Below are 26,579 nucleotides of genomic sequence, written 5' to 3'. Positions count from 1 at the left end.
AGGTGAAAGATCTGTACGCAGAAACCACATGTCATCGATGAGAGACACGGACAAAGATGGCCGTGAGACCTTGGAAAATACAGCTGTTGGCCTCTGCCCCAGGTTCCTGGCTCACACTCCCTAAGGTCCTTCTACTTTCCTAAGTGGTAAGAGCACTAGAAGCATCATCTGTTCTGATATTTGGTCTTTGACCCTTTGACCCCACTTCCTGGCAGGCTCCTAAAGGTCCCTTGGAATTTCCTAGGTGATGGCGGTGGCTTTTGTCCTAACAAGGTGACTCTGGATGGCTCTGGGATTGGGGCTGATCACCAGAAAGACGGAGCCATGATTAGAAGTTTGGAATTTTCAGGGGCGCCTGGGCGGCTCAGTCGGTTGAGCGTCCGACTTCGGCTCGGGTCATGATCTCATGGTCTGTGGGTTCGAGCCCCGCGCTGGGCTCTGTGCTGACAGCTCGGAGCCTGGAGCCTGCTTCGGATTCTGTGTCTCCCTCTCTCTTTGCCCCTCCCCTTTTTGCCCCTCCCCTTTTTGCTCCTCCCCTCTCTCTCTTTGCCCCTCCCCTCCAGATGCTCTGTCTCTCTCTGTCTCTCAAAAATAAATAAACGTTAAAAAATTAAAAAAAAAAAAAAAAGTTTGGAATTTTCAGCCCCACCTGTGTCCTACAGAGGGAGGGGCTGGAAATGGGAGTTTATAACCGATCATGCCTACGTGAGGAAGCCTCCATAAAAATCCCAATGGCATGGCATTTGGCCCCCTTCCAAGTTGGTGGACGTGTGGAGACGAGGGAAAGTAGCGAGCTCGGAGGTCAAGGAAGTTCTGCCCCTTCCCACATACCCTGCCCTGTGCAGCTCTGCCGTCTGGCTGTTCCTGAGTTAAATATGTTTTTTTAACATTTATTTATTTTTGAGAGAGAGAGAGACAGAGTGCGAGCGGGGGAGGGGCAGAGAGAGAGAGGGAGACACAGAATCCCAAGCAGGCTCCAGGCTCCGAGCTGTCAGCACAGAGCGCGACGCGGGGCTCGAACTCCGAACTGTGAGATCATGACCTGAGCCGAAGTCGGATGCTTGGCTGACTGAGCCACCAGGGTGCCCCTGAGCTACATCCTTTCACGATAAACCAGTAATCCAGCAAGTAATGGCTCTAGCAAATTAATCAAGCCCAAGGAGAAAGGGTTGGAACCTTCGAGCTACAGCCAGTCAGAAACACAAGTGACAACCAGGACCCGTGACTGGCTTCTGAAGTTGGGGAGGGGAAGTCTTGTAGGACTGAACCCTTAACCTGTGGGATGTGATGCTGTCTCCAGTGTCAGAATCGAGGCGAATTCTCAATACCCAGCTGGTGTCACATAACTGCTTGGAAGGGGAACGGCACCACGCATCTGGCATCGGGAAGGTAGTAAGAGTGATAGGAGACTGAGTTGTTCCCACACGGTGACCCAGTACATGAGAATAAATGAATAAATTCACGGATCAGAATACTAGATATTGTCAAAATGTCCACCCTACCCAAAGCCATCTATAGATTCGATGCAATCCCTGTCACAATCCCAGTGACCTTTTTCACAGAAATAGAAACAAAAAATCCTAAAATTCACATAGAATTATAAAAAAATCCCAAACGGCCAAAACAATCTTGAGCAAGAACAACGGTGGAGGCGTCCCGAGTCCCGATTTCAAACTACACTACGAAGCTACGGTAGTCAGGGGCGCCTGGGTGGCGCAGTCGGTTGAGCGTCCGACTTCAGCCAGGTCACGATCTCGCGGTCCGCGAGTTCGAGCCCTGCGTCAGGCTCTGGGCTGATGGCTCGGAGCCTGGAGCCTGTTTCCGATTCTGTGTCTCCCTCTCTCTCTGCCCCTCCCCCGTTCATGCTCTGTCTCTCTCTGTCCCAAAAATAAATTAAAAAAAAAAAAAAAACAAAAAAACCAAAAACAAAGCTACGGTAGTCAGAACAGTATGGCACTGGCATAAAAACACACACAGGCCAATGAACAGAATTGAGGACCCAGAAATAAACCCATGCATATACGGGCAACTGCTGTCTGAGAAGGGAGCCAAGAATACTTGACGGGGGAAAGACAGTCATTTCAGTAAATGGTGTTGAGGAAACTGGACATTCACACATGTGACAGAAGAATGAAACTGGACCCGTATCTCATACCGCTCACGGAAATTATCCTAAAATGGATTAAAGACTGAAATATAAGATCTGAAGGGACGCCTGGGTGTCTCAGTCAGTTGAGCGTCCGACTTCGGCTCGGGTCACGATCTCGCGGTCCGTGAGTTCGAGCCCCGCGTTGGGCTCTGTGCTGACGGCTTGGAGCCTGGAGCCTGCTTCGGATTCTGTGTCCCCCCTCTCTCTCTGCCCCTCCCTGCTCATGCTCTGTCTCTCTGTCTCAAAAATAAATAAACATTAAAAAAAAAATTAAAAAGACCTGAAACCACAAAACTCCTAGAAGAAAACATAGGGGAAACGCTCCCGGACGCTGCCCTTGGCAATGACTTTTTGGATAGGACACCAAAAGCACAAGCCACAAAAGCAAAAATAAACAAGCGGGCCGATATCGAACGCAAAAGCTCTCGCAACACAAGAAACAATTTGCAAAGTAAAGAAGCAACCTACAGAACGGGAGAAAACACGTATCGGATAAGGGGTTAATATCCAAAGTACGTAAGGAATTCATACAAATAGGAGAAAACAAAACAAAACAAAATCAAAACCCAGATAATCTGTTTAAAAGCTGGCAGAGGACCTGAACAGACATTTCTCCAAAGACGACAAACAGGTGGCCAGCAGGTACACGAAAAGCCGCTCGACATCACTCATCCCCAGGGAAACGCGAATCGACCCCGCGATGAGGTGTCACCTCACACCTGTCAGAAGAGCTCTCCTCAAGAGGAGATTTGGCAAAATGAGATACAAAGTGTCGGCAAGGACGTGGGGAAGGGGGATCCCTCGCGCGCACCGCCAGTGGGAACAGAAATTGGCACGGCCATCGCGGAAAACAGTGTGGAGGTTCCTCAAAAGGTTAAATAGGACTACCCCGTGATCCGGCAATCCCACGTCTGGGTATTTATCCAAAGGAAATGAAATCGGTCTAGAAGGGACCAGGTACGCATCCAGGTTCACTGCAGCATTGTTCATGACAGCCAAACGGCAGAAGTGAAGCCCACGTGTCCACTGCGAGAGGAACAGGGAAGTAAGACGTCGTCTACCAAGAGTACTATTCAGCTCCAGAAAGGGGGGGGGGGGTTCTGCCACCTGCCACGACACGGATGAGGAGCCCGTCACAGGAAGACAAAGACCATATGATCTGACTTAGATGAGGTCCCCAGAGTCATCAAGTGATGGAGACAGAAGGCAGAATGATCAGCGCCAGGGCTGTGGGACGGGAGAAGAGAGAGTTGCCGTTTAAGGGGTAGAGTTTCCGCCTTGCAGGATGAGAAGGTTCTAGAGATTGATTGCATGATAATATGAATACAGGAATGCTACTGAACAGTGCACTTAAAAATGGTTACGATGGGCAGGGGGTGCCTGGATCGGTGAAGCGACCGACTTGGGCTCATGTCATGTTCTCGCGGCTTGTGGGTTCGAGCCCCGTGTCAGGCTCTGTGCCGACAGCTCAGAGCCTGCAGCCTGCTTCGGAATCTGTGTGTCTGTCTCTCTTTGTCCCTTCCCAGCTCATGCTCTCTGTCTCTCTCAAAAATAAATAAATGAACTCAAAAATGTTTAATACAATTTAAAAAAATGGTTACAATGGTAAATTTTACGTTATGTGTATTTTACCACAACTAAGTCTTGTGGGGGGGGGGTTGTGTTTGTTTGTTTTTAAGAAAAAGAGCTTTCCCAAAGGTAAGATGCCAAGCACTCAACAGAAAAATGGGAAAAGTCAGGAAGAGGACATTTTAAAATATGAAATACCAACAGTCAATACGCTCATGGAAACTGTCCAAGCTCATCGATAACCGAGGAAATGCAAACTTAAAAGCACAATATCATTTTTGTGCATCAAACTGTTAAACAAAAGAAAACCAGGTGAAGCCCTAAGGGCCACCAGGTGGTAGGGCTGGGAGAACACGCAGTCCCAGGCCCAGCCTGGCGGGGGGGGGGGCGATAACTGACAGTGAGTTCCAGAAACCAGCCGTATGCTGACCCAGCCAGCCCGGTCCACTCACCCTTCAGCTCATCAGCAGCGAAGAAGGCAGCAAGGCAGTCTTCCAGGGTGACGACCGGCCCCCAAAACCAGCTAGGGGTACAGGATACCACAAACCTACGGAGACAGGAAAGGGGTGGCGGGGGTGCAACCAGGGCCTGGGCAAGACTGAGACCTGGCGGCTTTGGGCCCCGGGAGGCACCTTGGCCCGGTGGGTGGAACGGGTAGAGGTCCCAACGCTTGGGAGCACCAGCCGGCAACCCAGGGTCCTTGGGAGAATGACATCACTTCTCCCTGAGCTTTGTCTTTTCACGTGTGAAGGGGCCCTGATCCCACTGGCCTGTCCTCTGGGCAGAGACGGGCTCCTGACATCAGGCGGGTATAAAGCGGGCTTTGCAGCACACAGCAGGGGCTCCGGAAAGCCACCCACCGCTCTCCCTGCGGGGTCAGGCCCGCTCTCCAGCTGCCGCTCCTTTCTAGCTGTCACCTGGTGACTCCCCTGTCATTACCCGCCTTCAGATCCATGGGCCCACCCAACCCAGGCCATTCCCTCGTGGCTGAGGAAGCCCCCGCCCCACTCAGCCAACACCTGCACATCCTCCAGCTTCAAGGGCCCTTCGGGACTCTGCCCTTGGCCCTGTAACTGCCTGGACTTTGCCGTTTACGGCCTGCTGCCTTCCAGGGCCAGGGCAGCGTCGTGTCTCCAGCAGGCGGGAAGGCTGGGGTACCTCCGGATATACTCCACGATGAAGGCGAGCCAGCCCTGGGCGGTGTAGCTGTCCCCGCAGGCGCCCGGCTTGGCTGGCACGTTCTGGTAGATGGCCGAGTGGAGCTTGGCCAGGTCCTCCTTGCCAGGAATGGGCAGCGACAGGTCCTGGAACGTCTCTACCGTGGTGGACACCTGTGGGGTTGAAGGTCAGCCTGGGTTTCCACCTTCTAGGGTTCCGTCCTGCCCAGAACAAGCAGAATCTGTACCCCGAGCCCCAGTCACCACCAGATGGCAGGTATAGGGCGGAGGGTCTGCTCCCTAGTCTGGCGACCGGGGCCCTCCCCTACAGAAAGGCAGGGGGCACCAGGCGGAGCCCCCGACCTGGGGGAGGAGCACCGGGGCACCGAAGGCCGGCGCGTCACTCGTCCCACCCCAGCGCACTCACACGGTCACAGGTGAGACACTGCACGAGGCTAAGGATGGAGCCGTCGAAGATGTCGGAGATCACGCTGCGGTAGTGCTGTTCCTTCCGCCTCCGGCTGCCGGCACTCAGTACCTGGGCTGGGGGCACAGCACGGGACTAGGCCCAGCCCCTCCGGCCTGTCTGGGGCAAGGGGCGGTGCTGGGGCTTGCTTGGCCGGGACCTGGGGGGTCCTACGTGCGTCACGTGCCGGGGCTCACAGTTCACCTCCCGGCGCCTCGGTCACGGTCAGTGAGACGGGGCGCCCCCGCTCGCACCCGGTGGCATTAGGAGGGCTCGGAGACGCTGCTGCTCCCAGGGGCAGCCACGGCACGACCCGCGCTCCCGGCCCCGAGCCGCGCGAGCGGCCGCCCTGCCGACCCACCCTCCCCGCCCGACCCCGCCAACCTTTCTTGAGCACGTACGACGGCCCCATCCTCACGGGGCTCGCCCGAGGAGGGCTGCTGGCCAGCTTGGCGTGGCCCTCGTGGTGGCGCACTGGGCTGCAGGGGCGGGAGGCGCTGCGCATGTGGGCCTCGTTGTCCGGCTCTGGGGGCAGAGAGGGGGCCGTGCTGGGCCGAGGCAGCCACGCCGGCTGCGGGGCCGGGTCAGGAAGAGGGCCCGCCGGCACCTCCTAGGGACCGAGGCGGGAGCCCGCCACGCCTCCTCTGGCCCGTGCCCACCCCGGCCGCCACCAAACCCACAGAATGCCTGTCCTCGCTCCAGTCTCCAGCCGAGGCGCGGGGCCGGCTGAGCGGGTCCGCACCTGCCTCGTGGCCGACCCCCGACCCGAGGCTCCGGTGGTGGGACCCCAGGGGGCGGGAGAGGCCAGCGGGCCGGTGCGCGTCGGCGCCCGGCACACGGGAGGCGCCGGGCAGAGCGGGCCGGGGGCCCCGAGCGGCTGTCTGGCACCTGGGGTCCGGCAGGGGCTGGGGGACCGCGGCGACGGCGGCCGGGCCTCGGCGGGCTGGTCGTCAAGGGCGGCCATGGCCGTGTCCACGTCGGCGTCCTCGTCCACTTGCTCCGAGCTGGTGCGCTGCTGGCCCCAGGAGAACTTGCGGTCCTTCATGCGCTCCTTCTCGGAGATGGCGCGGCCCGCCTCGTCGGGGGTCAGCAGCTCCGCCTCGGCCTGCGAGCCGCCACGGCCCTGCCCATCGCCCTCACCCCGGTCGCTGCTCGAGTCACAGGACAGGAACTCGTCCTCGGACGGGCTCCTGTCGCCCTCGCGCTTCTCGTCCGTGTCGCTCGAGTCTGAGTCCCGGGCCTCGGCCGGTGCCGCCGCGGCCGCCACCACGGGCTCCTTGAGCTCCTCGTGCAGCTGGTCCATCAGGCAGCGCAGGAACTCCTGGGTGTCCTGGAAGCAGCGGCCGCGTCAACGGGGCCGTCCCCCCGGCGGAGGCACCCCCGCCGCCCCTGCGGCCGAGGACACCAGCAGGCCCCTCTCGTGGGTCCCGGCGGTACCCCGTGCAGACGCGTCGAGCGGCCCTCACGGGGGCCTCCGTGGCGGTTCCGTCCCAACCCCCGCTCTACCAGGAGCGCCGGGGCCAGAGAGGCCGAGCCACCCCTCCCCAGTCACACAGCTGTCAAGTGGCAGAGCTGAGGTCCCCACCGGGGCCGTGGGACTCCCCAGCTCGTGCCCATAAGCACCTGTAGCCCGGCCTCTACCTCAGTGTGGGACAGTGAAGGAGCCATGTTTGGCCCCGAAAGTCACCTTGCTGCCTGCAGGCGGGGCCCCTGGGGCGGGCAGGGAGACTGAGGAGGGATGAAGGTGACAGAGAAGATGCGTGTCCATGTGACGACCCAGCTGACTTGGGCGGGGGTGATGACGGCCAGCAGGCCCGGCCGCCCGCATCCTCTACCCTTCCTCTGGTTTCCCCCTGCCCTCCCAGCCTTGCTGCCAGCTCCCATGCCCACCCCTTGCCTCGCCAGTGTGGCCGTGGCCCCGGAGGGAGGATGGCACCTTCCCAGAGACGATATATCTAAGCTGTGATAGGGCTAGATATATCTAAGCCCTAAACTCCGGGCCGCTTGGGCCTCAAATCACAGCAGTGGCACTTTTATTCTGACCTCTGACTAGATCGCCAAACCGAGCAGGAAGCCCGGGCAGCGAGGCTTCCAGCACCTGCCCACCGAGCCCCGCCGAGAGCGGCGCACGCAAAGAAGGTGCCAGAACGTGGTGGCGGCGGCTGGGCCCCAACAGCCGAGGGCACGTGGTGCCACGCTGCCCCTCACAGTGCCCGGCGTCAGAAGCAGTGCCCCCGGCCCAACTCCTGACCAACACGAGGCTGGATCACTCAGCGGCCAGAACCAGCCAAGCCTCCTCAGCCTCACGTCACAGACGCGGAGACCGGGCCTCGTTCTCTCGGTTCCAGGAGAGGGAAGGGAGGACTCTGGAAGGGTTTCCTCGGGCAAAGTGTCAAACTCGAAGACCAGAGAAAGTAACCACTAGCTTATCTTGCATTAGGGAGTGGAGAGGATTCATGGGTCCCGTTATCAGGGGCGCGGAAAGGTTCTTTTAAGAAACGGGCCTTTGACACGCCATCTCCTTTCCTTTCTGGCTTCTCCTTGTCACAAGAGTACTGTGCTTGGGTTGCTAAAATCTCAAGCCATGTGTGGAAGCAGGACAGCATCCTCTGGCTGTTAACAGAGGCCCACGCCTGCATCTATGTTTCGGACTCAGAAATGATCCGTGTGCCGTGTCTAAGAAGCAGACGAAGAGGTGTTTCTGGAGTCTGAGTACGTGCTGGTAGCAGCCGGGCAGCCCTTCTCTTCACAGAGCGCCTGAGGAATGGCTCAGCTCGGCCTCAGTCCCACCCTGCCCCTAGGTGCTGTGTGACCTGAGCGAGCTGTAGAACCTGAGCCTCAGCTCCTTACCTAGAGCCTGGGGGTGATGACAGGGCTCACTCAGGAGAGCTCTGTCAGGAGAAACAGGGCTGTACTTGCGTGGCAGGGAGTGACAACTTAATAAATGGTAGATGGTGAGCTGTGATCGTGGAGGATGTTATCGCTTTCCAAAAGGGTGGTGTTCAGGCAGCGCTGGGCTTCTCGCCAGGAGCCTGGCGATCCTCCAACAGAGGGTGTGAGCAGAGGAAGCCCAGCAGCCCTCAGCCAGGGAAGGGATGGCAGGCAGGGTGGTGGGGGCCGAGGGAGAGGGCGGAAGGCATTCCCCGCCCGACCGCGGCTCTGTTCCCGGGCCCCGCATTCAGGCCGCAGGAATGGCGACCCAGACAGGGCCAGCTCCCCCCGCAAGCCCAGCAGTGAAACCCCGGGCCGCCGGGCAGTCTGGGGCAGGGACCCGGACATGTGAACGATCAGCTCGGCTTGGGACTGGGGCATACAGGTGGCTGCATTCAACTGCATCTTGGTCCCCCGAGGTCACGCCACGGGAAGGATCACTGATTTCCAGAGGGTTCTCTAGACGTATAAAAACTTGTAATGAAACGCTTAGCAGAAGTGAAATGCCGCCTGTGATCTGGAGAATGAAAAAGCACGTTCTGAACGCAGTGCTGAGGCGCCCGGAGTCTGCAGTCAGCCTGCCTGAGGTCAAATCTCCCCTCCGCCACGCACCAGCTGTGTGACCTGAGCCAGTGACTCTCCCGGCTGAGACCCAGCCTCCAGCCTCCTGACCTGCCGAGTGGGGAGAACATCCGCAGGCCCCGGGGGCGGGGGGGGGGGGCTCCAGTGTCCTCATACACACCAAGGGCTCAGGCAGCGAGAGGACCCGCCCCGTAACGCCGAGCCGCTGCTGGTGTTTTCCATGCCGGTCTGGGCTTCAGGGCCAGGCCTGGTAACAGCCCTGGGTGTCCCCGGCACAGCTCGGATGGCCTACCTGCTGGGCATAGCCTCGGAACATCGGGTTGACCAACTTGATCCCGTGAGACAGGCTGGTGGGAACCACGTAGCTTGGGCTGTGGGAAGACCAGACCCATTAGCGCAGGTGGCCCGGCCCGTTCAGGGCTGTGCGGTCCCTCGAGGGTCGGAAGGGCAGGCAGCTGGGGTGGCTGGATGGGACTCAGTGAGGTGTCTGCTGTAACTCTGGGAACGGCTGACTTGGCCAGGAGCCCCTGCGGGCTCGCACCTCCCCACACTCAGGGAGGAAAATGTCAAGTCACGGCTCAGCCAGGCAAAGAACTCCCGACTGGGACGGCATCATTTCCCGTTAGTCCACAACAAGCCGACCTGAAAACTGGTTTCTTTCTGAAATACTTCTTGTGGTTTTTCTAATTTCAAAAGCAATCCATGTCCATTTTTGAAAAACCCCGAATTTTAGAGAAGCTCGACAAGGAGACATCACCACTAACAGCACCACCCAGAGATAACTGCCGCTGAGATTTCTAGATTTTTCCATGGAAATAGATACACCCAGGAAACAAACTTGGCTCCTGACAGAACCGGAATTATACTGCATCGCGCTGTTTTATGATTTGCTCTTACACTTCGTACATTTCTACACGCTCCTTTTAAATCATTCCCAAGTTTCCCAGAGAAACGGGTCTAATCCAAACTGCCGGCCTTTAAATTTGTTTCGCGCTGCGCTAAACCCCTGCCCTGTCGGCACCGGCCACCACTTATGAGACTCTCTCCCACGTGGACGGGGTGGCTGGGGCTTCGGAGGAGTCGTGGTGAGTGTCTCAGCCTCAGCACACATGTCTCAGAAGTGGTCGCTGGCTCAGGGCAACACCAGGTTCGAACGCTAGCTCTACCCTTCCCAAGCTGAGTGACCTTGAGCAGGACACGGAAATCTCTCTGAACCTCAGGTTCCCCAGTTTATAAAACAGCACTGCCATGAGAATCACACGGGTGAGGCGTGGCAGGTGCAGAGCAAACAGCCAAAGGCAGAGGTGGTACCCAGTCGAAGGGCTGAGAGGAAAGTCCCCAGCCCCATGCACCTGCCCAGGGTCAGGGGCTCAGTCACTCACCGTTTCCTGTGCCAGACCTCAGAGACCAGCTTCTGGTAACTTTTGCACAGGGCTGGCTTCTTGTCTGTGCGCACCAGGCCTCCACACTCCAAGAAGAACTGGGTGAGCGGAGGGCTAGGGGCAGGGGAGGGAGCCGGGTCAGAAAAGGAGGGGCGCGTGGCATCGGTTAGAAAGAGCTGGGTAGAGAAGAAAAGCTCATGCGGGGGGCATCCTGTAGCCCCTGAAGCCAGAAATGCCTGCGGATGACTAGAAGGATCCCACCTGTCGTGACTGAATCGTGTCTCCCCAAATTTACGAGTTGAACGCTTCAGAATACGACTGCATTTGGACACAGGGCCCCGAAACAAGGCAATTAGGTTAAAATGAGGTCCTCAGGGCGGGCCTTAGTCCGATATGACTGGTGTCCTCATACAAGGAGGAGATTTGGACACAAACATGCCCAGAGGGAAGATGACACAGGAAGAAGGTGGCCATCTAGAAGGCAAGGAGAGAGGCCTCGGAAGCAGCCACCCCTGTCTGCACCGTGATCTCAGACTTCTGGCCCCCAGAACAGACAGAGAATACATCTCTGCTGTTTAAAGTATTCTGCCAGGGGTGCCTGGGTGGCTCAGTCCGTGAAACATCAGGCTCTTGGTTTCGACTCAGGTCATGATCTCAGGGTTTGTGAGTTTGAGCCCCATGTCAGGCTCTGTGCTGACAGCTCGGAGCCTGCTTGGGATTCTTTCTCTCTCCCTGTCTGTCCCTCCCTTGTGTGAGCCCGCTCTCTCTCACAAAAATAAATAAATAAAAAATAAATTAAAATAATAATAATAATAATAGTAATTATAATAAAGTCCCCTGACTGTCATGCTTTGTTATGGACGCCCCGACACAGAAACAGCGCCCTTCCCTCTCCCAGGGCTGCCGAGCTTCCCGCTTCAGGGCCCCTGGGGTCAGGGCGTGGCTGTCGCTGCACCAACAAGAGAGGACCCAGAACCTGCTGCTCCCACCAGCCCATTCTGCGGAACCTTCCCGAACCTGAAGGCATCTTCCTTTTCCCTCGTGTTTTAAAAACTTATCTCATTACTTAAGAAATACGTATTCATCGTAGAAAGACTGGATGAGCAAACACTAATAAAGGGCTTTAATCCTACCACGTGAAGACAGCTACCCCGAACATTTAGGTGCATAATGTTCCAGACTTTCCTGCAGACGCCCCCTCCCTCCTTCACACATATGCGCACCGAGTCCCCACCAGGTGGGACATCTGTGTACCGGGCGCAGGAAATGCCCTGGCCTCACGGACTTAACAGCCTACCCGAGGTAGAAATGACTAATTTTTTCCCCCAATGGGATTGCACCGCACAAAACTTGTAACTTCCTTCCTCCCCCTTGCCATAGTCTGACCCCTTCCCACTCAGGAAAATACTGTCCTACACTTACTGCAAAGTTGGCCTTTATTCTTTTTTAAGTTTTTTATTTATTTTGAGAACGGGAGAGAGAGCATGAGCAAGGGAGGGGAAGGGAGGGGCAGAGAGAGAGAGAGAGAGAGAGAGAGAGAGAGAGAGAGAGAATCCCAAGCAGGCACTGAGCTGTCAGCGCAGAGCCTGACACGGGGCTCGAACTCACGAACCGTGAGATCATGACCTGAGCCGAAACCAAGGGTTAGACGCTTAACCGACAGAGCCCCCCAGGGTTCCCTAAAGCTGGCCTTTAAATTCGGGCCTTCAGATCGTTCCCTACAAACACAGAACATGAACATGGCACAGGTACCACACGCCACGTCTCAGGTCGCCTTCCCGGGACTAACTCTGACGGAAGGGGGGCTGCTGGGTCAAAGGGCACATGTGCTCCAAGGGGGGCTGATACACGTCTAAATACATGCATCTGTGGGCAACATACACAGCACAGCGTGGGGGCTGCTGCCGCTACTTCCGGGGCATCTGGGGACAGGTCCTGGCCTCCCGGCTCCCAGACGAGGTGACAACCTACCAGTTGGACAGGGCCTGCAAGGCGGCGTTCATGTAGCAGGAGTTGCCGAGGTTCTTCATACCCGTGAGGCCTAGGGAGCCAATGCACAGCGGGGAGGGAGGGTGAGGGTGCCACCGCTCACGGATGAGCCGCCAGGACCCAACCAGAGGAGGACGTGGGTGGCTGGTGTCCCGCCCCAGAAGTCTGCCGGGTTAGGTTACTGTGCCCCCTGCTCACGGTAGCTGTGGGCGCCCGAGCATTTCAGACGGACCGCTCTGCCCTCCACCCAGCCCGGCCCACTGTCCGCGTCGCGCAGGCAAGGAGGCCGGGTGTGGAGGGGCCGGCCTGCCCGGGGTCACACGCCGAGACCGGGGATGAGGACCGGCAGGCCACGAGGACTCGGCTGGATGGCCAGCACCCCAAGGGAAGCCACCACACTCTACGGCCCGTCGGTCACGCCGCCCTCGCCCGCCCACAAGGCCCAATGCGCCGCAGAACTCCCCAGGCTGCGTGGAGGCCCCCGGCCCGGCCTGACAGCTCCCCCAGCTCTGGGGTTGGCTACCTCGAGGTTTCAGGTCATCATCCTCGGACTCGGACTCTCCTTCGTCGGCCACGGCAATAGGGACAGCTTTCAGAGGGTGCGAGGGCAGCGGAGGGTCCTGCGGGAGAGACCGAGTGAGGAAACTGGGGAGGCGAGGAAGACGGGGTGGGGGGCAGGGGCCCGCAGGCTCCCCAGGGGGAAAGGAAGCCCAGTCGCCCAGCCCCCGCCCCCAGCCCACACCGGATTGGCCCATCTGAGCCGAGGACACCCCGGAAAGAGATGGCTCTGGCATCTTGTATCTTACTGACGGGAAACTTGTATTTTACTGACGCTGATAAAAACGCAGTTATAATAAATTTGCAAAAAAATAGAAACAATGAATCACGACCTACAATCCAACTTGCCTCAGCCGACCACTGTCAAGTCTGTACGCGGTTGCGTAAGTTTTTCACCGTTCGTATACACACGCCCCCAAAACAAGATACTGCACGCACACTGTTGCACAGCCTTTTTTGTAAATAACCGTAAACAGCTGCCACGCTTGCAAACGTGTTCCGTAAACATTTACTGAGCGCCTACTACGCGATGGTCGCTGTGTAAACGCGGAAGAGACGCGCTCAGGCCTCCCCGAGCTCCGACTCCAGCCGGCCAACCCCGCGACCTGTGTACTGGCCGGAGCCCGAGGCGACCCTCCGTGCGTGCGTCTGCCAGGCCTACCGCCTTTAGGTGCCCCACGGTGCCCTGCTCGGTGCCTCGTTAGGGGGGTTTCTGGTGTTTTCCACAGAGAAGCGAACCGCAGGTCACCGTTCGGCATTCCCCGGGGGGCAGGGTTCGTCTTAGGGTTGGGGGGTGCCGGGGGCTCGCCACAGGCCCAGAAGCATCTGCACTGGCCCCAGGCCCAGGCTCGGTCAAGCCCTGCCCTTGCGCGCGGCCCGCCCACGGCCTACGAACGAACTCCCTTCCCGGAGGACTTTTGTGTCCTCAACCCCCACCCCGTGTGGGCCTTGGCACGCAGCCGGGGCCCAGCAAGGGTTCCCTGGCACTTGAGAACACGGGCCAGGCACAGATGCCATCTGGGACCCACCAATCCCCGCTCCCCCGACGCTTGGGTCACAAGGCCCTGCCCCCAACATGTCACTGCCGACTGCGCTGCCGCCCCTGCACCCCCTCACCTGCTCCGAGAACTTGGGCGAGGGGCCCGCCAGGGGTGCTGCCAGCCTCTGCTTCAGGAACACTTCCTTCTCACAGGCGTAACACCACACGCGGAACGTGGTCAGGTTCACGGTCAGGTTGTGCTTTTTTGCCTAGAGGGCAAGATCCGAAGTGAGGCTGAGGACACACTGGCCTAACAGGTGCCCTGAGGCTGCATCCAGCGGCCCCAGTAAAAGGCCTGCAGAGAACATGCTCACCCTCCAGCCAGGAAGGCCATGGGCGGCCACTGACCATTCACGTGCCACCTGCATTAGCTCTGGTCTCTGTTGCAACCCTGCTAGGCCTGTTCCTATTTTATAGACATAGCCACCGAGGCCCAGAGCGGGCGGCTGGAGCTGGGAGGCGGCTGGAGCCGGGGTTTGAATTCTGGGCCATCCGCCCGCAGGGCCCACACTCCCGGCCACGGCGCTCACCTGAGCGTGAATGGTGCTATGGTCAGCGAAGGATTCTCCGCAGCCAACATAGGAGCAGGAGACCTGGGGAGAGAGGGAAGGAGAGAGCATGGGGGCCGGACCATCTCCGCCACCAAGACCAGGCCTGAGGCCCTGCCGCCCCACAGGAACACGTGTGTATGTACCTGAAGCTCCCGCTGGAAAGGACGGCTGCCCTAAAAGCCGCCCCTGCCCGCCGAGGAAGGTGGACAGGGTGCCCTGGGCTACTGGCCTCCTACAAAAAAGCCCAGGTAGGGGCCCAGCAAGACGTGGGCCAAGCTGTGTGGCGCCCAGACCCTCCCCCCTACTTCCTTATGGGCCGGTAATGGAGACCCACTCGGGACCTGCAGGGGGCCTGCAGGTCTCTGATGGCCTTGCCTTTGGCCTTGCACTTCCCTGTCCCAAATCTAGCCACCCACCAGGCCCAGCAAGTGCCTCCACTGCAGGCCTGCAGCCCAACGATCAGCCTGCTTCTCCATAAGAGATCAGCACCGCACGGGCTTGTGAGGGCCTTCCGGTCACAAAGGACACATCCCTTCCTGCTGGGGGGGCTCCCAGGACACAGGACCATGCCACACGTTTCTTGCTGTCCCCCAAGGGCCCAGACGGTATTCTGCAATCTGCTTTAGAACTGGGTGACGGGCCCTGAAGGCCGAGGCCGGAAGAGTCCCCTGGTGGCCCACGTGTCCTTTTTTCTTCTTTTCTACTTGGATTTGTTCTCAAAGAAATTTTTAGTAGCCATTTTCAATGTGACTTTAAATGTAATAAACATATACTTGTAGAAAATTGTGGAAAATGCTGTAAGAATTCCAGAGAAAAAAATGAAAACCATCCCAAATCGTGCTCCTCATAGAAAGTGGCCACGCTGTGATACAGCTCTCTTTAAGAAGCAATGACAATGAACCATGACTGGATTATCCTGGATCCCGTCCACAGACCGTGCACCTTGCTAAACCCATTGCAGGGGTCATCTTGTCAAATCCACCGCAGCCCCGCAACGAGGGGACAGCTGCCCAGCGACAGTGACCTCTCCTTTACAGGTGGGGTGACGAGGCCCAGGCTGGCCCAGGGACAGGCCACTACGCAGAAGAGCCAGGGCTCAGAGCCAAGATGCCTGCATCAAGTCTCACAGACACATGCACATACAGACCTTTGCCTTTCGTGCAGATGGGATCATTTGGTCCGGAGTCCTGCACAGCCTGCTGTTTTCTCTCAACATTCCTGGTGGCTGCCCAGGCAGGCAGGCGGCCAGCAGGGGGACTTGCTGACTCTGACACCCTCTTGGCTCAGGCCGTGCACCTGAGACATCCATGCCCCGTGTCCCCGCCCAACGATCCCAGCAGTGCCGGCCAGAGACGGACATTCCCAGCCCAGAGTCTAGACCAAGCTCCAGGCCCCCAACAGCGGCAAGGGTACTTTACCTGGAGACAGGCCCACAGGTTCGGTCCAGTAACACCACACGACTGACAGGCTCCCTGGGCAAGGGGAGGGGGGAGGGAAAGAGCCAAGCGTGAGCGGTCGGGGAGCCGCTCCAGCCAGAGGCATCACACACAGACCCCACTGGACGCCGACGGCTGTACCCCATAGCGTTCCACCGAAAGGTTTTTCTGCCTCGGAAAGGCCTTCACCAGCCTGTCGATCTAAACGTCCTTCCTCACAGGGCACTTTACGCTTTACTGTTTGTATTTTGCTTCCCCACGTGCTACAAAAACATTTTTAGTAAAATCCTTTGAAACGTAAATAAACAGACCTGTTAATATGCATTTTATCGCACCCTCGACTCTTCCTTTGATGACTGTGTAAGCCTTTCTTCCCACCTAGACTCTGGGCTCCGTGAAAGAGGGACGGTCTGTTTTGTCTACCTCTGTGACTTCACAGAGCCTAGTACAAATTGGGACATCAATACGCTTTTTTTTAAAGAAATTTATTTATGTCTTTATAAAGTATAGTTTTGAGAGAGAGAGTGACTGCAAGTGGGGAGGGGCAGAGAGAGAGGGAGAGAGAGAGAATCCCAAGCAGGCTCTGCACTGTCAGCACAGAACCCAACGCGGGGCTCGAACTCACGAACCATGAAATCGTGACCTGAGCCGAAAACAAGAGTTGGATGCTTAACCGACTGGGCCACCCAGGCGCCCCAAGGGACACCAAAACATTTGATGAACACAGAAAACACCCAGGTTTCTGGCGTTCTGGTGACAGAGCCGGCTTCTTGTCTACCAGCGTCCCCCTTTCCTGCTTTAGCAACAGGATGCTCGGATGTGGGCCGAGCCCACGGCCAGCCAGCTGCAGACTGGTTCTCGGCTCCTCTGTGGTCTTGGGGCTCGGTTCTAGTCAATGAGATGACAGCGAAAGTGACGCGTGCCATTTCCGGGCTGTGCATCCCCCCCCTCCCCGCTCCTCCTCCTCCTTCCCCTGGAACACAGATGGGACGGCAGGAGCGGGGGCAAGCACCTTGGACTCAGAAATGAAAGCCATGTATTGGGAAGGGAGGGGCTGCCCTGCCATCGTACGTATGCCCGGACTGTCCTATGACAGAAAAGGAAGCGTTACTCTCATTTAAGGTGCTATATTTCAGGGTCTCTTCGTTACAACTTAAATCGTGCCTTAAATAATCTTGTCTGCTGCACGTGTCTAAAACAGCAATTCCAACTGAGGCTCCACAATGCCCAAGGTGACCCCCTCAGCCGTGAGGCGGATTCTAAGTACCCGCTCTGATGGCAGTTACAACACAGGGCTCAGTCAGAGCCAGAGCGCCACCTGCCAGGGATGACCACGGCTAAGTTCTTCATACCTCGCTCCTGCAATCCCTGCCAGTGTGCGCAGCAGCTCTTTTGGACAGATGAGGAACCGAGGCTCAGAGGGCAGGCCCTGCTACAGAGCAGGTCAAGAGGGGAAGCAGAGGAGCCTGGGTCACAGGGCACCCCCCCAGCAGGAAAGTGGGCTCCCCCCCCCCCCACTCACGTCTCGGCGGGGATTTTGCGTTCTCACCGAGCCCAGTTTCTAGCTGTATCGGTAAAGGGCCCGAACCTGGAGGTCCCCGTAGGGTTGTGGTCAAGAAGGTGGGACTTGAGATCCGCGATCTGCCTCAGGGTCTCCCGCTGAGGACGCTGGGGGCAGCAGCCCCCGACCTTCCCGCACTTGCAATCTCTTTTCTGATTTTCTGATTTCACAATTCACTTCCCTCTTCCAGGGCTTCCTTTTTGTTTCAGTCTTTTGAATGACGACGGTACCCTATGCTTGTTTGGTTTTTTTCTGTAAGCGGGCTCACCACCAACGCGGGGCTCAAACTCAAGACCCCGAGATCGAGAGTCACATGCTCTACTGGCTGAGCCAGCCAGGGGCCCTGGAGGTTTGTTTTAACAGTTCAAACGACGCATACATGCTGTATACGATCTCAGGGAGGGTATATAACGTGTAATAAATACATATGCTGGAATAACGTGAGGCATATCCCTCCGTGTTTTCACATACAACGTATATGCATACACTTAGGGGAGGGGGTGTGATTTTTAGGAAAAACAAGATCATACTATACACGTTTCTCTGACACGTTTCTGTCACCTTTTTATGGTCATCTTTCCAAGTCTGCACACAGACACTGCATCTTCCCGTCTGCCGTAATGACACGGTGCCCCACGCTACGGGCACACCGTAATTCACCCATTCCCTTCTTTAAAAAAAGAAATTTTTTTTTTCTTAACATTTATTTATTTTTGAGAGACAGAGCATGAGCAGGGGAGGGGCAGAGAGAGAGGGAGACACAGAATCCGAAACAGGCTCCGGGCTCCGAGCCGTCAGCACAGAGCCCGACGCGGGGCTCAGACTCACGAACTGCGAGATCGTGACCTGAGCTGGAGTTGGATGCTTAACTGACTGAGCCACCCAGGCGCCCCTCACCCACTCCCTTCTTGATGAGTATGCAGACTGCCACCAGTTTTCTCCTTTGACAAATAAGCCTCAATAAATACTGCTGTCTTTGTGTCTTTATCACTGGTACTCGCACCTCTACGGGATAAACTCCCACACGGGGAGTTGTGTCCCTGAAGTGACAGGAATGCCCACCTCGCCCCACCACGCGTGCGGTCTCCTCCCCTCCATCACCAACAGCCCGGGTCGGATTGGCCTGTGGTTTGTCCGGCAGAGGAAAAATGCCATCATCTCGCGATCCGCGGCAATGTCCCAGGTCACTGGTGAAGTTGAGCACTTTCTTTCAGAAGTTTCTTGGCCATTTCCGTCCCCTGCACTGTGCCTGACCTGTTCACCTCCCTGCCCCTTCTGGTATTTTAAAACAATCTTCGTTTCATTCTGCAGATTTCTGGGTGCTCAGAGAAGGGCGGGACACATGCTCCCTGAAATACAGGCCTGAGACGTTCCAGACGTTCTCGGTCCTTCTGCTCCAGAAGGACCTACCACTTCCGAAAGGCTGCCGTGGCCCGGCCCGGATCGCGCCTCCTCGCTCTCCTCTTTGCCCTCGGATCCCCCTATCCCTGCCTCCTCTGGAGGCAAACCCCCTCGGTCTGTCTCATTCATTCCTTGGTGCAGACTCAGAACCCAGCGTGAGTGCGAATGCATCACAGCCTCGCTCTGCCCTCCTCCAGACCACACGAGAAGCGAAAGTGCTTCGAAAGAAGCCACAGGCACTCTGAAGGCCTGATCCCTCCCGCAGGCCCAGGCTGAACCAGCTCAGGCCGAAGGCCACCCAGGACCTGCTGGGACAGGGAGGCTGAGCGAGCCGGCAATTTGTCTAGGAACGCGACTCTAGACCCCGCTGCCCGGAGTGTGCCCCCCACACGCTCGGCCCCCACGTGCGACAACACTTTCAGGAGGCCGTTTATCACGGCACCACATTCACCACATGCAAAGAGCCTGGGTGTTTACCCGCAGAGGCTCAGTTACGGGGTCCACACGACGAGATGCCGTGCAACTCCAGGGCAAACTAGGACAAAGCGGTCTTCACGGACCAGGTTGAAAGAGCTCCAGAAAGATGTACTGTCCTGTGAAGGAAGCAAGTTGCCAAAGTGTCTAGGGGCATCTGGGTGGCTCAGTTGGTCAAGCACCCGGCTCTTAATTTCAGCTCAGGTCATGATCTCACGGCTAGTGGGTTCGAGCCCTGCATCAGGCTCTGCGCTGACAGTGCTGAGCCTGCTGGGGGTTCTCTGTCTCCTTCTCCCTCTGCCCCTCCCTCCCTCATGCCCTCCCTCCCTCCCTCCCTCTCTCTCTAAAATAAATAAATTAAAAACAAGAAAACAAACAAAAAAAGCATCTATAGTATAGTATGTTACCTTTTATATAATGAAGGGGGAAATGAAAAATAAGCATATTTGCATGTATTTGCATAAAGAAACTCAGAAAAAGTATAAAAGAGACTAATATAAAAGGCTCCCTAAAGGTGGAATTGGAGGGTGGGAGGAGGATGTCTTGACAGTGATTTTTTTTCATTTTATTTTTTCGTTTTCTCATGTTTATTGTTGAGAGAGAGAGACAGAGCACGAGCAGGGGAGGGGCGGAGAGAGAGGGAGACACGGAATCCGAAGCAGGCTCCGGGCTCCGAGCCGTCAGCACAGAGCCCGATGTGGGGCTCGAACTCGCAAACTGGAAGATCATGACCTGAGCCAAAGTTGGACATTTAACCGACTGAGGCATCCAAGCACCCCTGAATTTTTTTTAAACAATTTTATTTTAAGTAGGCTCCACACCCAACGTGGGGCTCAAACCCTGAGACTAAGAGTCCCATGCTCTAGCAGCCGAGCTAGCTGTGCACCCCCCTACTTTAAAAATTTTTTTTATTGACATCGATACTTTTATATTGCTCGATTCTGAACCAGAGAAAAGTATCACCCGTTCGAAACACTTTAACAAAAAAAGACACATCCTCCCCACTCAGAGAAGCCCACCTTCTGGCTCTGGGCCTCCCCAGACCCTCCTCGGGTCACGCTCATCAAAATGCCGGTGGGCTCTCAGAGCATGATTTGTTCCCTGCCTCGGAAAGGCTCCACGGCTAATGCACAGGGCATTAGTGGCTCCCAGATGGACTGATCTAAGTGCTAATTAATGGCTGTTAGGACGCAGCCCCCGGAAAGCTTCCCCCACGGACGCCAGCCCTTCCATTTACACAAAACGCTAAGCAGAGACTGTCGGGAAGCCGGTTCTTCAACTCTTTCAAACCTTCCTTTGGAAACACCTGTACCTTAGGAACGCAGTTGCCCTGGGTGTGGGCCCCAGCTCTGTAAGGTCTGACCCTTTACCTTCGATTTGAACAGCAAGTCCTCTTTGGTCACCTCCCCTATGGAGTCAAGGTGAGGGCAAAGGTCCCTGGAGTCCCCCATGCTGGCCTGGGCTCACCTACAAGAGAACACAGGGAGCCTGGGTTAACGGCAGCCACCGCTGGAGCGAGGCGGGGGCTGCTGGTGCAGTGCACAACTTTGGTCTCAGGTCCTGGCTCTGCCACATATCCGCCGGTGAGTCGAGGAAGCCACTTAACTTCTCCGAGCCTCACTGTCCTCCTCTGGGAATTGGGTGTGACGGTAACGCTCGGGGGACTCACAAATGGGTACGCGTCAAACTGGCGACACGTGAACAGGCCCTGTGGATTGTCCCAACAGTCCCTTTAGCGGTTGTGACGTCGTACTACGGATATGCCAAAGATGTGGCACCCCTGGGGGAAACTGAGTGAAGGGTACGTAGGCCCTCCCTGGGACATCCGTGGCGACTTCCTGTGAATTAACAATTATTCCCGAAGAAAATGTATAAAAACAAGTAACTGGATTGGCTTCAGCCGCCTCATATTTTAGCAGAAATCACACCTAGGAACCTGACGGCTGATTCTAGCTCCAAACCGTTGCCAAGAAAGTTCCGGGCCAACCGAAGATTTAGTGGAGCCAAGGTGGTTTAACCAAAGGCAGGGGCGGTGTGTCCACTGAGGGAAGTGGACCCCCACCCTCTCCCCGACATGGTCAGCCAGGGGGTCCACTGGCCCAGGCCCCCCACCAGATCAGGTGTTACGGGTGCTGATCAAGTTCCGGGTGGCAGACTAAATGGTTTCCGTGCGTTATTTCTTGGAAAACGTCCCCAGGCAGCTGTGATCAGCCCCGTCTTACAGATTCGGAAACAGGGGTTCCTTCTTGTCTCAGGTCTCACAGCGAGGAATGCTAGAGCCAAGGCGGAAGCTCGAGCTGCTCAGACTCTTACGGCCTCACGTGTATTCTCTCTCTTTTTAACTTAGGGCAGTGGAAACACGCAGAAGCAGACAGCTCGCTCCCACGTGCCGGCACCCAGCTCCAACAGGGAGCCGTTCACAGCACCCTTGCTTCGGCTCAAACTCCCACTTCCTCTTTTTGGTGGCAGACCCAGATACCGCCTCATTGCATCTGTGTGTGCTCTTAAAAGATAAGGACTTGAAAAAAGGAAAAAAAAAAAAACAAAAAAACCCATAACCACAATTCCGTTATTTCACCTGAGAGAATTTCCTCTTGGGTCCGTGCTTAAGGGCTACGCCTGAAACGGGGAGGCTGTGGGCCTACCTCTGTGCACAGCGACACCCCCAGGGAGCGGCCAGCATCTGTATTCTCCGCGGACAGCCGATGGTGGTGGGGCGCGAGGGCCGGAGTGAGCGCAGGCCTCTGGCAGGGAACCTGCGGGGAACAGACCAGCTCACTTCCTGCAGCTCCATTATTTTAAGCTCACTCCTAGCGCTGACCGGCGGCTACGAAGAGGTCAGAATTCCTCCTGGGAAGGGCAAGTGAAATTTTGGACATCTGGGGCATCCGCGGGCTGGACAGGCTCCCAGTCCATCCACGGGGACCATAAAAACACACTGCTCCGGGGTAGCTAACGAAGGCTGGTGTGGAGCTGGTATAGGTAGGGGCAGCCCCTCCTCGGGGGTCGTGATCCCCGAGAGCAGAGGCCCGCAAGGGTCTGCACGAGAGGGCCGCGGGCCTCTCTAGTTATTGCCTTGGCTGCCACAGCCCGTTAACCTCCTGGACGGAAGGCTCAGCCCGTTCCGTGCACGCCCCTGGGACCCTCAGATCATCCTTGGATCCTGTGCTGCTCAGAACCTCTGACCCCCTCTGCACACCCCTGGGACCCTCAGATCATCCTCGGATCCCCTGCTGCTCAGAACCTCTTGGATCCATCACCCACAGGATCCTGTGCTGCTCAGAACCTCTGACCCCCGAGTCTTGAGCAACCCCAGGCCAGAGGCACAACTGAGTCCATTCATGTGTCATCACCGACTGCACCTCCCCAACCCTGCTGGGCCACAGTCTCCCAGACATGGGTCGTTCAAAGAGGGAGAGGCAGTTAGAAGCTAACATTTAAAATGCTCACATGGCAATGACGGGTTCAAGGTTCTAAACTCCAAGCCTCTTCACCTGAAGCCAGATTTTTTAGGTTTTGTTTTTTGTTTTGTTCTCACTGAGGTCAAGTGCACCAGGTTGGCAAGCTGCAGTATGGGGGCAGGAGGGGGGCAGGGGAGGGAGTGGCTTTGGTGTGTGTGCCCCCCGTCTCTCCAGCAAGATGGCAGAGCCCGCTTGTGAGCTTGACACCCAGGGCCACAAATGGAGCCCGGGACAAGGACACTGGTGACAAGCCTGTCTTGATTCACACGTGCAGTGAGACCATTCAAGCTCCTCCGTCTTCAGACAGGGGAGGGGAAAAAAAGCAAAGCCCAGTGGATAACGACCCTCCACGTACCCTCGCTGCCCCCGTGCTACAGAAGAAACAGAACAGAGAGCTTAAGGAAGCGAGAGACTTGGCCAGAGTCAGTCCTCAGCTAGTAAGTCGTGGGTGGGGACTCAATCAGATTGTCTGGTGCAGGGCTGTGCTCTAAATCGGGGGTTGGCAAATCATGTCTATAAAGTACCAGGCAGTAAATCATTTAGGCTTTGTGGGCCCTGTGGATCTTTATCACATATTCTTTGTTTTTGTTTTTGTTTTTTTACAATGTGTTAAAGATTTTTTTTTTTTAATTCTTAGCTTGAGGGCCTTGCAAAAACAATGCTAGCCCGCTGCCACAGGTTGCTGCATCATGCCCAAACTCACTGTGCTGTTGGGGCCTCATAAAAACAAGCCCGGATCACCAGGATTCCATGTTTCACCGAACACAACGCACTAGTTTAAATAAGGCAGGTAGCAAAGAAGAGCCAAGAGGGTTCACCTGGCCCCAGGTTTTTTTCTAAGTAAGTATTCAGGATGCATGCAAAGACGGACTGACAAAGATATGCACTGTTTATAATGGGGGAACTGGATACAATGTAAACAACAGGCGGTTAGATAAACAAGGATACAACCACACTCTGTCTACTGCGCAGCCATTAAAAATGATACATATTGAATCTTCCTATCCATGAAATTAAGTTAGATCTAAATACATGGAGAGATATACCATGTTCATGGACTGGTACACTCAACACTAAGACATCCACTGTGCCCAAACTGGTCCATAAATTCAATGTAATCTTCATCAAAATCCCAGGAAGCTTTCTTGTAGAAATCGTCAAGCCAACTTGAAAGTTTATATAGAAAAGGAGACCTAGAGGGGCGCCTGGGTGTCTCAGTCAGTTAAGTGTCCAACTTCGGCTCAGGTCATGATCTCACAGTCCGTGAGTTCGAGCCCCGCGTCGGGCTCTGTGCTGACAGCTCAGAGCCTGGAGCCCGTTTCAGATTCTGCGTCTCCTTCTCTCTCTGTCCCTCCCCTGTTCATGCTCTGTCTCTCTCTGTCTCAAAAATAAATAAACGTTAAAAAAAATTAAAAAAAAAAAAAAAGAAGACCTAGAAGAGCCAAAACAATTTGGAAGAATCACAAAGTTGGAAGACTGAGACCCTCTGGCCTAAGAATTTCTATAAAGGTTCAGCAAACAAGTCAGTGTGGTGTTGGCTCAAACACAGACATACAGCTCAAGGGAAAAGAAGTGAGAGTCTAGAATTAGACCTGCACATATGTGGTCAACTGATTTCCAAAAAAGGTACTGACAGAATTCAACCAGCAAAAGACAGTCTTTTCAACAGAGGCTCTCCATATAGGGAAATAAATGACCTTTAACCCCTACTGCATATCATCCACAAAACTTATTTAGAAATGGATCACAGCCTTCCTGTAATTGGTGGCCAACAGAAAGCTTAAAAAGAGCTTCCCTTTCCTCTTGTTCTTTCCCAGGGTTCTGGAAGAGTCAGGTTACTCTAAAATGTGTTGTTGATGGACTCCCAGTGTGCATTCTCATGTTCAAACCGACGACATTCCCCCCCTAATTCTTTCTCCTCTAGTCTTTCATTTGCTCGTGGCACTGCTGGAACTCAGCTTCAGAGTCCTTCGGTTTTCTACCTTTTTCTCCGGCTTTCATCTCAAACACCTGCTGCACCTGCAGCTCCTTCACCTTTAGCCACACACTCTCCCTCCTTCCACTCATGCCCCAAGAGCTCTGGGTACGCTGCCCTTTGCTCTTCTTGCCCACTCCACTAACAGACACAGCTGCCGTTTCCTGCTTCTGCACATGTCTGGGCATACGTGATCAGTGACATCTTTCAAGCCTTGCACACGTGTTGTCAACCTACTTCTTAGAACTGCAAAACCTCAAACGTCACCATTCTCAGCTCCGGCAGCACGCAAGGATGCCACCTTCCTCTGACCCTTCTGCAGTTAACTCCTCTCACGTCATCATGCCCTGCCATAGCGAGAGGTAAACAGTCCTTTGGGTTGTTAACAAAGCTTTCCTTCTTCTTCACCTTCTGCTTCTGGGAATTCGTAGGTTTTCTTTTTATGTGCTTGGATTTATCTGTTTTTTAAACCCTTGCCACACCTCTGGTGTGAGCATGTCTGCTCTTGGCAATAAGTGGGATGACGTTCACTTTTTCATAAACCCGGTGTCCGATGGTTTAAGTCCGTCTCCTCAAGGGGCAACACCGCACCCTGTTATCAGGCTTCCGATGTCTGTGGACTAGACACTCTGTGCTTAGGTAGACTTCCCATTTACTATCGACATAGTCAATAATGGACTACCAGCAACGACCTCATCGGCTACATCTCCAAACCCTGGGGTATCAGCTATTGTGGGCAGCAACTGAACGCCACCTTCTTTGATTAAAACTCTGGACTGTTCCAGTCTTTTTTATTTTATTTATTTATTTTAAAATTTTTTTTTTAACGTTTATTTTTGAGACAGAGAGAGACAGAGCATGAACGGGGGAGGGTCAGAGAGAAGGAGACACAGAATCTGACGCAGGATCCACGCTCTGAGCTGTCAGCACAGAGCCTGACGCGGGGCTCGAACTCACGGACCGCAAGATCATGACCTGAGCCGAAGTTGGCTGCTTAACCTACTGAGCCACCCAGTCGCCCCATGTTCCAGTCTTTTTTATTCTGTGGGAAGGACCTGGATGCTCTGGAGAATACAAATACGTGAGGAAAAGGAGTTGATGAACGTCTGCATTCCCAATCGAGACTCGCCGACAGCCACAATGTGAGTTCAAGCCCTCTGTCCACCGATTTTCAGTATGCTTGGTTTGGGAACTTTGCAAACCTCGCAGAGCCTTTGCGGTCCATCTGTGGAACCACCACGGTGCCCCTGTGGACGTGCCTCCCTCTGCAAGGGTGGGACCGCGCTGACCCACATCCCTGACCCCGTGGCAAGCAGCCCAGTGCGGCCCAGGCCGACGGTTCTCCTGATCTCAGACTTTAAACAACAATTAAAACTCTCAAACTTGTAGAGGAAAACGGGAGAGCATCTTTGCAACTCTGGAGGCCACAAAGATCTTAGGACACAAAGGGTGTTAATTATAACAAGATACGTTGAAAAATTGGACTTTTCAAAATTAAATGCTTTTCTTTTCCAAAGATGATCCTAAGGAAAATGAAAAGGCAAAAGCTACAGACTGGGAGAAAATGTTCACAACACATGTAGGACAAGGAGGCAAGGAGCTATTGATTGACAAAAGTCTTCATAAAGGTGCATTTCTGGGGCACCTGGGTGGCTCAATCAGTTAAGCGTCTGACTCTTGATTTTGGCTTAGATCATGATCTCACGGTTTGTGAGATCGAGCCCTGCATCAGGCTCACTTGCTGAAGCGTGGAGCCTGCTTGGGATTCTCTCTCTCCCTCTCTCTGTCCCTCCCCTGCTCACGTGCGTGTGCTCTCTCTCTCTCTCTCTCTCAAAAATACACTTAAAAATTTTTTTTAATTAAAAAAAAGAAGAGTCATTTATTGGATATAAATTATA

General features: G+C 55.4%; 1 protein-coding gene and 1 pseudogene across 4 annotated transcripts in view; both read right to left on the bottom strand.

Annotated features, from left to right (window-relative positions):
- The window catches only part of USP20 (ubiquitin specific peptidase 20), a 44,668-nt gene that overhangs the window by 9,850 nt on the left and 8,239 nt on the right, over positions 1 to 26,579 (bottom strand). For 3 of the 4 annotated variants that reach the window (XM_049630017.1, XM_049630016.1, XM_049630029.1), the window contains exons 2-15: positions 21,891 to 22,001; positions 20,616 to 20,712; positions 15,792 to 15,845; positions 14,353 to 14,415; positions 13,900 to 14,031; positions 12,749 to 12,845; positions 12,208 to 12,277; positions 10,237 to 10,350; positions 9,147 to 9,225; positions 6,230 to 6,671; positions 5,726 to 5,866; positions 5,303 to 5,418; positions 4,877 to 5,049; positions 4,171 to 4,265 (exon numbers count right to left, since the gene is read on the bottom strand). In XM_049630017.1, the coding sequence (XP_049485974.1) occupies positions 4,171 to 4,265; positions 4,877 to 5,049; positions 5,303 to 5,418; positions 5,726 to 5,866; positions 6,230 to 6,671; positions 9,147 to 9,225; positions 10,237 to 10,350; positions 12,208 to 12,277; positions 12,749 to 12,845; positions 13,900 to 14,031; positions 14,353 to 14,415; positions 15,792 to 15,845; positions 20,616 to 20,696 (1,657 nt within the window). In that variant the 5' untranslated portion in view covers positions 20,697 to 20,712; positions 21,891 to 22,001. The remainder of the gene's footprint in view (positions 1 to 4,170; positions 4,266 to 4,876; positions 5,050 to 5,302; positions 5,419 to 5,725; positions 5,867 to 6,229; positions 6,672 to 9,146; positions 9,226 to 10,236; positions 10,351 to 12,207; positions 12,278 to 12,748; positions 12,846 to 13,899; positions 14,032 to 14,352; positions 14,416 to 15,791; positions 15,846 to 20,615; positions 20,713 to 21,890; positions 22,002 to 26,579) is intronic. The other variant, XM_049630023.1, reaches the window with a different exon arrangement.
- Positions 24,168 to 26,512, bottom strand: LOC125922534 (septin-7-like; annotated as a pseudogene).

The sequence above is a fragment of the Panthera uncia genome, chromosome D4 (genome assembly GCF_023721935.1).
Source record: "Panthera uncia isolate 11264 chromosome D4, Puncia_PCG_1.0, whole genome shotgun sequence".
Taxonomy (NCBI): Eukaryota; Metazoa; Chordata; class Mammalia; order Carnivora; family Felidae; genus Panthera; species Panthera uncia.
This window is presented reverse-complemented; position numbering and strand designations above follow the sequence as displayed.